Genomic DNA, 12,913 nt, shown 5'->3' with positions numbered 1-12,913 from the left:
TATCGAAAGGTTTTGAAGCGCAAGAGTCAAAGATCGCTTCGCTAAGCTCTAGAGTAGCTAGTCTAGAGGAGGAAGTCGAGCGGTTGAGTAGAGGCAAGAAGAGAAAGGCGATACCGAATCCCAACAAGAAGTTCATGAAATTAGCCGAGACACTAGTGGCAGATGAAGCTATTTCTAGCCCAACCCAGGCAACTAAGGAGGCAGAGGCTGTTGAGGAACTGATCGAGGTGGGAGGAGCGGAAGAGGATGAGGGCTCAAATTCGGAGGCGGAAGAGTTACCTGTCGCACGCACCCGCGCAGGCCGCACAGTTAAAAAACCAAAAGAATATTGAAATTCATTCGAATTCCAATTGAATGAAAGGAATCAATTTGTTTTTCGTAATTTGGTGACTCTTGGTAAGGGGGTTGAAAAGTAGCAGTTTGTATGGGTTGACTTTTTTTTGCTTACCGGTAGGTGGGTGTTACTGGTGGGTGGGTACTGCATTGTACGCCTTTGTGAGGAGGGCGGTCGTTTTCTGGCACCAAGTAAGAACCCAGCTTTATGAACACCGAAGCCTTGCTCAGCCGCTCTGGCCAGACATCCTCCTTGATATGGAAGGTGTCTAAATCGACAGGACCGGCAATGGATACATGTGCTGAAGAGCTTGGCCAACCGTGACCATTTGTCTTTTTGATCAGAAGGCGTAGAAACGTCATGTATTGAGCCTTAGGCGCACCATCTTCGAAGCTATTGACAAAGAATGCGGCCTTGCTGATTAAAGGCTCGCTCTACTAGACACTTCAGAGAATAAGGCGCTAAAGTCCCGAAAAGGCGCTGCACTAGATCACCGTAATCACTTCCTATCAGAAGTGCGTTGCCACTAAATCCCTAGCAGCCCGAATCGTATATTCAACAGTCTCAAAGCTGTTTAGTCCAGAAGTGAAGTACGTGTGATCTTTTCCTTGGAGATCATTAAACCTTTCATACCAACCATCCGCCAACGCCTCGGGTCCCAGATGAGGGAAATAGTCGATCTGTCCACTGAATGCGCGTATGTCTGCAGCAACCAGCTTTGTGCTATCAGCATAAACGTTTTCCAAGTCTTTGTTAATCTTGCTCAAATCACGAATAAGATGCCTCTTGACTCGGGTGACGCTGGGGTGCGCAGGGTCATCTGCCGAGTAAACGTTGACGATGCTGGACTCTGGATGCAACCGGGTCAGGTATACAGGTTGACCTTCTGCTTTGAAAGGATCGAGAGGGTCTGGAAGCTCTTGGGAGACGGTCAGGTTGTCGCCAAGGTTGCTCATGCGGACGGCTGATGCGAAATAGCTGTTGACGCCAACTTGTGCAAAAAGAGTTCGTTCAGCAGCCGAAAGCACCAGTTCTGATTTTTTTAGAGCTCGAGATGTGGGAGGGAACGCGATGATGACATCCGAGCAGAGCTGTGTCTTTGTATGCCGCCCTTTAGTACTGCGGTATCGAATGCTTGGCTGGGGACTTCGATCTATATCAATCAGCTTTTATTGTAGTACTAGGCAATGGAACACATACTGATGCGCTCGATCTTGACACCAAGATGAATTGATCCCTTGATGGTCTTGGATACACGTTTGAAGACCTCAAAAAAGTCTGCGTAGAGTTAGCCATTGCATGCGGCATGTCACTTGCTAGGTGGGAGGTCACCGGTTTTGAAAGGCTGCATCGTTCCAATAAAACTCGCAATAATATCTGACGCAAAGAACTGCAGGAAGTAGAGCTGTGATTTTGGTAAATTATGCAGTCAAAGCAGTAGGTGGACAGGATATGTAGCTCACTATTGGGATCTGAGTATAGTCGCCGTATCCGTAGTTCCCGGCACCGCGGTTGATAACAGAAGCTATGATGGGAAAATTGTTCGAGAGAAGCCATTCTTTAGCAGGAACAGTAAACTCTTTAGGGACCCCATTCTGCAAGCTCAGGTTAACACCGTGCTGTAATGTGCGGGCAACAACACCAACGAACTCGCCTTGTAGCCGGGAACTCCAATAGGAGCAAAGTCGTTCTGCCAAAGACCAGCATATCGCGCCAGCTCCTCCTGCAAGGCCTGGATAGCAGCAGGAGTTGACGCCTGCGTCAAAGCCGCAGATCCAGTCTTTGGGTCGTAATCATAGGTGTATGCAGGGTCAAACGTGTCGAAGTCGACTCCCGAGGAATTAACGACTCTGAAAGTCTCTGCAAAGCTCGGGCTTTCCGTGAAGAGCACAGCGCCGAGGGGGAAGTATTGACCGCTTTAGAAACCAGTCCATCAGTTGACAAATTCCAAAACGATGACCACCTACTGGCACAAGCCCGCAGGGTGCGAGAAGGGTGGACTTACTCTTCATAATGTGACTGGCACATGCCACCAACAGTATCGCGCTTCTCAAACATGACCGTCTTGTAACCCTTATCCTCGAGCGCCTTTGCCGCCGTAAGGCCGGATACGCCGGCGCCGACAATACAAATCGGGGGTTGAGGCTTTGAAGTAGCCGCTGCATTGGACAGCGATACCAATATCGCTATCAACGAAAACAGCCTCATGGTCATGGTGTCAGATTGTTCAAGAAAAGGCTGAATAGAACGGGCAGGTAGTATTGTGCGATTTCAGGAGTTTATATTGTACCATAACCCTCCGCTGAAAGCTGGAGAGTTAAAATTTTAGCCTTACAGAACTTGTCAGGCTGAATACGCTCCGTCCAACCAGATTTGGAACTTTTATACCATCGCCTCACCAATGTCAGCCACACATGTCACAGCTGTAATACTACTCCTCACTTACGAGGTGTTGGCCAATTGCGATGCCACAACTTATCGGAAGTTGCCGTACTTTACCCCGCACCACACAGTAAGCGCTGACACGTGCTGGGAGGATTGGGAAGAGTACAAATCGTTGAGATCAAATACGAGCTATGTATGTATGCATGTATACTTTTCGTCCGAGGGGCCATGAGGCTTGTGAAAGTCCCCTATTGGGGCCACAGGACGTGCTGGGCTAGGTATCATTCGCAAGCGATTTGACTCAAATCGTCTAACAAATTCGGTTATCTCGCTTGCGTTTTGGAGCCAAATCGCTTGGAGCGAAGCCGAGTAGCTGATTGGCTCAAAATAGTCCCAACCCCACATTTGGGGTTAGCTAGCGCCGACTTGGGGCTAGAGCTACTTCAGCGGGGCTATTTTGCATGCAGGCGCCATGCAAAAATCTTACGTTTCACGCCACGCTTTAACTTAATATTACTAGACTGCGTCACTATTACAATTGCCTCCGTAAGTATAACGTGAATCACTAGTATGTGAGCCAGACAAGTATGTGAGCCACTTTTTCTTAGCCCTTCAAACTAAATATTACAACAAAAACACCACAAACTAGCCCAATCAATTAAAATTACCTACTATCCTCTTCTCCGGATACCTCAATATCCTCCTGACATGTCCTTGCATTATGTCCCATCTTGCCGCATATCTCTTTGAGTGTCATAAGCCTACACTTCCGTACCGAGCCCCGTATGACCCCCACTTTGGCTGATGTACATGGAGTGACCTGGAGGGCCAGAGGAATCAACCCCGCCCATTTCATCATACATTTCTTCTTCATTCCTTACGACCTCATGGCTTCTCAACAAGACTCCGGCCTAGCGGTCAACGCGTATGACGATAGCTGTATTGTTGTTGCTAACAGCCGCCGCGAGCAGCAGGCTGATAATACCTGCCGACCAATCAAAGCTCCGGATCCCTCCCGCGGCTACCGTTTTCGGCCATTGAAGCTTCCAATTCGGGCCCCTAAGATCACAGCCTTGCCCCAAGAGCCGCTGTTGCTATTCCAGCAATTTGTACCTATTTCGCTAATAGAAAGCTGGGCCTGTTACACGAATAGTTGGGCTAGCCACGTGCTTGAAGAGGCTCGCTGTGGCCGTCGTACATTGAAGCCACAGTCACGGCTATTCCAATGGAAATCAACCTCTGCTGCAGAAATCTATATATGGATTGCAATCTTCATTTATATGAGACTACACACAGATAAGCAGATCAAGGACTATTGGAGGGCTTCGCCCCTAGGGAAGCAACGCCCTCTTCATTCAATTACAAAATGGATGACTTACACACGATTCCAGCTATTGTCACGGAACCTTCGCCTTTTTGACCACACAACTATCGATAAGGAAGCTTCTATTGAGGATTATAGCCGAACCTTTATCCAGGTTAGGTCCTGGTCTGACCATATACAGCAGGCGTCTTTAGGCTTCTACTCACCAGGCACATCTATTGCTATAGATGAGTGTATGGTCCGCTTCCTAGGGAGAGACTTAGAGACAACAGTCGTACCTAACAAACCTATCCCTCGAGGCTTCAAAGCTTGGGTTGTGGCCCAAGAAGGCTATTTCCTCCGGTGGCTTTGGCACCGGCCACATCGAAAATACGGGCCCGTAGGGGCCAGGCCTGCTTACCGGCGAAAATCACCACAGGTACGGAAACAGCGGCAAAGACGGCCAGTTAGGAAGTCAGAGAGAGCAGAGCATCTAAATCCTACCCAAACTGTGGTTGTTGCCCTAGTAAAATTGCTGCCAAAAGCCAGGTATCACGTATTCCTAGATAACCTATTCTCCTCCCCTAACCTCTTCCGCCGGCTTTATTAACTAGGGCACGGAGCCACAGGCATAGCCTGTCAGAACTGTGGCTTCTATAAACCTCTAGTCAAGCTGAAGAAGGTTAATAACACAGCAGCCGCTGACCTTGAGTTTAACTACCGTACGGCAGTCCCTACGAAGGATAACCTGGTCAGTTAGAAAGATAGGACCTCTATGATTTCCCTTACTAATTTATCTTTAGTTAGGTTAAATAGATTATTTGGAAAGATAATGCTCTTATGTTATTTTTATCTATGGTTTTCACAGGCATTGAACATATTGACTGCAAGAGGAAGAGACCAATAACAGACCAACCGTCAGCACGGCCAATCAAGCGTTTTTTTGGTGCCGAGCCTGTGAAGGTTATTTCTATCCCGTCAATTGCTGCTATCTACAATGAACAGATGAATACTGTGGACCAAGATGACCAAAGGCGAGCCTATTGGAGCCCTGACTACCGTGTCCGTAGGGGCAGCTGGAAGGCCCTAGCTTGGGACTTCCTGCTAGAAATAGCCCTGATCAATAGCTTCATTTTACAGCTTAAAGGGCAGCCACAGTGGAAGCCTATAAAGTCACAAGCTGACTGGCGGCAACACATTGTGGATAGCCTCATTGCTAAGTATCAACCTGACAGTCAGTCAAGGCAGAGATTTCGTACTGGAGACGAATTTACGCCTGTAACAATGCATCCCTTTGACTGTCGTAAGCCTCCACTTCCGTACCTAGCAGCGGGGTTAGCCAATAAAAATGCATTAAATCAAAGGTACATTTATCCCCACCTAACTTTGGTTGTGCCAAAGGTCCCAGCAATTGCCAAGTCTACATAAAGCTACATTACATTCTTGACACCTATATCGTGACTGCGGTGCCCTTCGACTGTTACCGCTAATCGCAGATAATGCTGCCCTTGATCTTCGAGACCGACGCTGACCTAGCCGGAGGCCTTGACAGGCAAGGCATTCAGATTTTCCTTTGCGAACGCGAGTGTGCTGTAATGTAGGCGTAAATTCGTTTCCAGTCCGAAATCTCTTTCTTGATTGCGTCTTTGGTGCATACGCTTCCATAAGATCATTCACAAGCCGTTGCCGCCAACTGCCTTGCGAAATCTCTGCCTTCCATTGCGGCTGCCCTCGCTGCTGCAAAATGAAGCTATTTACAAGGGCAATTTCCAGGAGAAAGTCCCAAGCCAGGGCTTTCCAGCCGCCTCGGCGCACACGACGGTCAAGGCCCCAATAAGCTCTCATTTGGTCACCTCGATCCACGGCATTCATCTCGTTGTTATAGATAGCAGCAATAGATGGGATAGAAACCTGTTTAACAGGGTCGTCACCAAAAAAAACGCTGTATTGGTCGTGTTTGCATTTGGTCTGTTGTTGGTTTCTTCCTGATGCAGTCAAGCCTTTCGTTGCCCTTAAACACAGTCGTCAGAAATAACACAAGCGCATTGTCTTTCCAAGCGATCTGGTTGACCTTGTTATCGGCTGTTGGGATAGCCTTAACAACATTAAATTCGAGGCTACCAGCAGCTGTATTATCTATAGCCTTTAGCTTGACAAGGGGCTTGTAGATGCCACAGTTCTTGCGGGCTGTGCCCGTGGCTCCATGGCCACGCTGCCGAAGTCTCCGGAATAGATCGCAGGAAGAGAACAAATTATCGAGAAATACATGGTACGTGGATTTCGGCAGTAAATTAACCAAGGCAATAACCACAGCTTGAGTCGGGTTCAGATGGATCGTGTTTCTCTCTCGAAGCTGCCGGCGCTGTCGCATCATCCGCAGCTGTGAGGGCAGGCGCCGATAGGTCGGCCTAACCCCAACAGGCCCGAACTTCCGGCCCGGCCTATGCCAAATCCACCGAAGAAAATAGCCTCGCTGAGCTACAGTCCAGACTTTAAAGCCTGTGGGGATTGGCTTGGAAGGGATAGTTGTTGTCTCAAGAGATCTTCCCAGAAAACGGACCACACACTCATCTACAGCAATAGATGTGCCCGGTATATAGAAGACGGTAGATATATGTTGTATATGGTCAGACCATGCATGAACCCGACTGAATGTACGGCCATAGAAGCTCATATCATCTATATTGAGAGTCAGAGGATCATAGATATGAAGATGTCGAGATAGTAATTGGAAGCGATTATAAGATATCCATTTGACTACTGGATGAACTGGGCGAATGTCCTTGGGTTTTGAAACCTTCCAATAATCCTCGATGTTTGGCTCCTTATGTATTCTCATATATATCAACGTCGCAAGCCATACGTAGATTTCCGCAGTAGAGGTCGGCTTCCAAGCTAGCAGCCGCGATTGCGGATGTAGTCTTTGGGTGCCATCTTCATGCTGCTCAAGCCGGTGACTGACCCAGCTTTCCACTAAGGAAATAGGCACGAATTGCTGGAAAAGCAACAGCGGCTCTGAGGGCAGGGCCGTTATCTCAAAGGGCCGGGTTGGAACGACCATGGCCTCGAAGTTGTAGCCACGATCAAGAATAGGATCATGTATTGGCTGGCAGGTGTTATCAGCGGGCTGCTCGCGGCGGCTATCATCGACACGGATGAAGCTATTATCATCATATGCGTTGACTGCTTGGCTGATGAGCTGTTGGGAATCCATGAGAACTCATAAAATGAGATATATGATGAAATGGGCGGGGTTGATTTTGGTGGTTCTCAAAGTCACTCCATGTACCTAAGGTTCGGCGGGGGTTATGTGGGGCCAGGTACGAAGGTGGAGGCTTACGACAGTCAAAGGGATACAGTACCTCTCTTTATCTCTATCTTTTTATCTCTTTCTATCTCTTTTTATTTTTTACTTTTCCTGGCTATTTTCCTATTTTCTTTTATCATTCCTTAGGTGTTTCTCTCTTAGAAAAATCTCCTCTGAACTTTCTTTTTCTGCTGCTGGCTGATCTTTCTTGCCAATCACCTTCGCCTCTTTCAATACAATCCTCTTTCACTTGACTCTTTCCTTACCCCTGTCGACGCAATGTCGCTTACCGCGCAAAATATGGTACCGTCGGTACTTCCCCCGGCCCCACAGGGGTCTCCGCTTTCACTGACAGAGGCTTTTTACCTACTCTGGTCCCTCTCTCCGGCCAATCACAGTCTTTAATACAGACAGGGGTTTCCACTTTTACTGAAAATGGGACGAACAATAGGGATGTAGACAATGTAGTGCCGGCAGCATCACCAGCAGCACCACCGGCACAGACAAGGATAATGCCGACATCAAGGTATGCATGATATCTGGGAGGCGGCAGCGGTAGATAGTGAGGCCCAGCAGGCCATCCATTCCGGTAGATAATTAAGAATTCATAACCGTTTAGGATCATAGTATTCTAAAAAGTAAAAACTGCATCAGAACGCGGAATTTCGACAGTGGAGTTTGGGCCAAATTGAGGGCTGACATAATCCGCACGCCTACGCGTTCAGGAGTGGAGGCGCGCCTAGGCGTGTCCCTATGGGGCCCCATAAGTGGCGACTTCGTTAGCTAAGCGTATATATTAGCACTTCTAATAAACGAGAATCTGATATTAAGAAAAGAAGCATAAACGGGTATATAGGGTTAGAAGGGCCGAGCTCTGTTATAGGCTTCAGTGCCATGGTTTGACGGATATTCTTAAAACTGGCTAAAAAATAATAGATCGTTGGTTAGATCTTACATTCGTCGTGATAGATGTTGATAAATAGGATTCAAAGCTCGACGCACTGCTGTTAAAGTGTTGTCTTGCCTGAACGTGTAACCAAGAACCAATCAGAAATCTAAGTCAACCCCTGTCAAAATCGAGTTTACCCCAACGCTAGTCCATTTTTCGAAATTCAAGTCTACCCCTTGTAAAGTGGGGTAAATTAAATTAATTGTTGTACAATTGATTTTGGACTGTACCCGTTGGCTCGAGCCGGGGGGGTGGGGCCAACTAAGCTTGCTTAGTTGGGCACAAAACCCTGAGACACGCACAAAAGGGTGAGACAGCCCCGCACAGCTGGTTGTACCGATTTTTGGCTTTTTGGCAGCTAAAATCAAGGATCTGAAGACATCAATTAGTGAATATACCGTATTTATTGTCTAGCTGCATTATGTACTCGTCTGCAAATCTCAGAGCTGCTCAGGCCGTCGTTTCTTCACGCCTGCGACTCCAAAGTGGCCGCTCTCGTGATGCTGCCCGACCTTTCAGCGCTCATCATAAATCAACTCAATCAACCAATCACCCCAATCAAATCAATCAACTTAGTCAATTCCTTGCCTCAATCAAATCAATTCCAGTGATTTGTAAGTTGACATGATTTGATAAAGTTGATATATGCCATGCTGCATCTGAACTGCCGAAAAAGATTAAACCTGGACGTGCCCTCCGCCCAGTCCTACCCTGTACAAGATGGCCACAGATAGGCGATACTTCTTAGCCCTATGAAGCCGTAGCCTCGTTGGTAGCTACTATCGCCGCCTAACGCATACCAACCCTCGGCAGGATGACGCGCTCCCTCTGCACCCTACCGCGGCGCGTTAATTTCGCTGTCAACAAGACATGGCACCAGCGACAAGATGTCAGACTTGCCACCACCCTCTACACCGGCGAAAGGCTCGCCGGTGATTTCGACGCCTTGCCCTACGCCACTTTTTCCCTCTGCGTTCTCGCGACTGTCTCAACCAAGGACCGTGGCCAAGCAGCTCGAGGAGGCTTCGGTCGGGGAGCTGCCCCCTATCCCGACTATTGAGGATCTACCGAAGGTCGTCTGGAAGAACCGCCGCTTCGTTCAAGAAGATTCGCTAGCTCGGAAAGGTGCAAAAGGCAGAAAAAGTTGGATCAGATCGCACGGCATGTTCTTCATTGAATTGAATCACCAGGATCAGCCCATCGGTTATGTGTGGTGCTGCAGCCGATGCGACACGAAGGGTCGGCCAGAATTCTTCTCAGTACAAGCGACATCTTCTGCAGCAGATCATCTTCGCAAGTATGGATCCGTCCTCTATACCAATATATCCCCATATACTGACTTGCACAGAGCCCATCGGATCACCCCAGCGAGTCAATCAAGCCCCAGCGACGATAGCGCGATCGATCTCCAGTCCCATGCAACCCCTAAACGACCACGGCTTGACCAGAGCATAATACCAAAGGCAAAGGTCAAAGCTGTACAAGAACTTAGTGTTGGGTTCGTCATTGACAGTGATGTGCCCTTCACAATATTTGAGCATAAGTTTCTAAAGGAGCTCTTCTATCAGTTCGACCATGAACTAGCACTCCAAATTCCTTGGAGTAGCAGTTCTATTACCAGAGAGTTACAGAAGATCTTCGAGTCTAAGGCGGATATCATCAAAGCGGAGCTAGGCAGCGCCCTAACAAAAATACACATCAGCTTTGATCTCTGGACATCACCGAACCGTCTTGCGATAATGGCAGTTTTTGCACACTTCATCGACAAATTCGGGAACCAACAATCCAGGCTGCTCGCTCTACGCCGTCAGCTAAGTATCCACAGTGGTGAGAATCTTGCCGAGACTTTGTTCGAAATCGTTCAACTGTGGGATATCCGAGGACAGGTTGGCACGGTCATTTCTGATAACGTGACTACGAACGATACCTGTCTCTCTTACTTCTACCGGCAGCTCGACCCTTCGATCCGGCCGGCTGATATCAAGGCCCGTCGCATGCGTTGCTACGGCCACGTTCTTAACCTTGTTGCCCGCGCGTTTCTTTTCGGTAAAGACGCCGAATCTTTCGAGCTAGAGTCAGATATCAACGGCATGAGAGGTCTTCAGGATCAAGATCCTCGCCATTGGCGTTCGAAGGGCCCAATTGGGAAGCTGCACAATATCGTCAAGTTCATCAGATCCTCACCTCAGCGCAGCGAATATTTCAAGCGCATCGCTCACGAGCAGGAGGACGAAGGGTACCATCTTTGCGAGGAATCAACCGCCGAGCTTGAGGTCATCTTGAATAATGAGACGCGGTGGAATTCTACTTATATGATGATAGAGAGGGCTTTGCGGAAGCAGACTGACATCAGGGCCTACATCTTTGCACTCGAAGGCGAGAAAGACGAAGAAAAACGTATCCCTGCTGATGACATCTTATCCAACGAGGATTGGCGCGTGCTTGGTGAGGTTAACGAGATACTTACGCCTTTATATCATCAGACAATGCGAACCCAAGGCTGGGGTAAAGGCGACAGCCATGGGCGCCTGTGGGAAGTTCTGGTAGGAATGGAATACCTGCTCGAGCATTTTGAAGACTGGAAAGGCTTCTACAATGAGTTCACGACCGAAACAATAAGGGCGACGAATCTAAATGATCCCGAACTAATTGGAAGAGCGTCTGCGCCTCTGAGGGGGACTAACATCCGGTCGGCCCGTTCCCGCCGTCGCCCTGTTCGCTTCGATGGGGAAGAGGTCTATGTATCCCAACAGCGAAGTCAAGCGCCAACTTTCACGGTAGCTGCCTTGCCGGAGCATTCTCAGGCTGAGTATGCGGCGCTTGACAAGCCACCGGCGTCTAAGATTTCCCAGAAGAGCTCATTACCAGCAGACCACCGAGCATATATTCGGGCATCGATCAACAACGGCTGGAAGAAGCTGGATGAATACTACAGCAAGCTCGGAGAATCTCCCTTGTTTGCGGCAGCAGTCATCCTTCATCCGAGATTCGGCATCAGCTGGTTGGAGGCTACTTGGGCCACTGAGGAGCAATTGGCCTGGGTTCGCGATGCGAAGGCGGGCATAAAGGACTACTTCGCGCGGTGGTATCAATCGAACCAGCGGACGGACGACTTACAGTCGAAGTCTGCTTCATCATTAACGAACAGGGGTAAAGAGGATGATCACTACACGCAATGGATCAACAGCAGAACGAAAAAGGCATTTGCAACGAGCAGCAGTGTTAGCGAGATGGACAAATACCTCCGTCTTGAGCCACAAGATACGCAAGAGCCAATCCAATGGTGGAGGGGCCACAAGCCTTCATTCCCGGTGCTAAGCAGCTTTGCCTTGGATGTCTTTGCCATTCCGGCTATGGCAACCGACTGCGAGAGGCAGTTCAGCCTAGCCAAGCTGACACTAACATCGCAAAGGCTCGCAATGGGCGCCGACACGCTGGAGCGAGTTCATTGTCTGAGGAACTGGGTCCGACACGGCGGGGTAAAGCTGGGCAGTTGGGTCGGTAATTGAGGCTTTGGATCCGGCGTAATACCTTCACATACTCAATATATAGGCCTCCCATACAATTGATTGAGACGAGCCAATCAAATCAAACAAATCAACTTTGGACCGAAGCCCCATCAAACAAGTCAACTTTTACCTCAAAGTTGATTTGATTGATTTATGATGAGCGCTGCAACTCAATACCTACATCTACCAGTATTTCCTCCATAATGAAATGTTTCAATGTGCAGAATCCATTCTCAAGGCCGACTCCGGCGTCAGTGTTCAAGGGCATAGCCCTGACAGTGTTCGCAACGGCAAACGCTGCAGGGTAAAGAATGCCCTCTGTAATAAGACCACTGACACCCGCTTGGACTCCGCGCGCCCAAATCTTCTTCCAGCTCCCAATATTCCCAATCCATCGCCAGATAGCTGTTTTCTTCATGAATGGTTCTGTCTGTTCTGGGCCATCTTCAACGCTCAAAAGAACGAGGATGCGAGGATTAAAGAAAATCAATATGCCGGTTATGTGCAGGTATTGCCTTTAGAACATGCATTCCTCCTAACGTAGCTAATGTGATATAGAAACAAAACTGGCCAAGGTGGAGTGCTAGCCTGTCGCAGGCCTACAGTCCCTCACTACTGCATAACACTCCTGACAGTGCAACACGCAACACACTCTGTAATTCTGAAGAAAAGGGCGTTAGTAGCATAACGCCCTGCATCTTGGGTTCCCAAGCTTGGGGTAGAAGCAATGAGGCGCTGCAACAATTCCGAATGCAATTGACGTCGATGGAGCAGTAAAATGAGAATGAGCTCACAGCGCGTCGAGTCAGAAGCAGTATATCTCGAAATGACGGAATACCTGGTGGCTGGGGCGTTCAGGAGCCTATAAAAAGCTCTAAGCACTTTCAACGGCCCGCTCTACAATCGTCAAAGTCAGAATCGGTGCCTGATACTACCAAACAGTTAGAACGTGGCACTCAATCAAGGAACAAAACTGGTATGTTTTCCTTTATGCTAGAAATCTGGGACCTTGTGGTTATTTTGACTCTCTCTATTTCTTTACAAATGGCTTATCCGCAGTGTAGCCCTTAATCTCTCTAAAGCAGAAATAGACGGTATAAGCAGTAAAGTAGGTGCATTGCGGATG

At 48.4% G+C, this 12,913-nt stretch overlaps 1 protein-coding gene across 1 annotated transcript; it reads right to left on the bottom strand.

Moving 5' to 3' along the window:
- Positions 1-347: 347 nt before the first annotated feature.
- On the bottom strand, positions 348-2,684 carry FOXG_07156 (uncharacterized protein). The gene is made up of 6 exons (XM_018385792.1): positions 2,340-2,684; positions 1,989-2,250; positions 1,798-1,929; positions 1,667-1,739; positions 1,535-1,612; positions 348-1,487 (listed from the first exon to the last, which is right to left on the bottom strand). The coding sequence occupies exons 1-6, from the start codon at positions 2,546-2,548 to the stop codon at positions 844-846; spliced, it is 1,398 nt and encodes a 465-aa protein (XP_018244498.1). The 5' UTR covers positions 2,549-2,684; the 3' UTR covers positions 348-843.
- Positions 2,685-12,913: the final 10,229 nt, after the last annotated feature.

Source organism: Fusarium oxysporum, chromosome 6 (assembly GCF_000149955.1).
Source record: "Fusarium oxysporum f. sp. lycopersici 4287 chromosome 6, whole genome shotgun sequence".
Classification (NCBI taxonomy): domain Eukaryota; kingdom Fungi; phylum Ascomycota; class Sordariomycetes; order Hypocreales; family Nectriaceae; genus Fusarium; species Fusarium oxysporum.
This window is presented reverse-complemented; position numbering and strand designations above follow the sequence as displayed.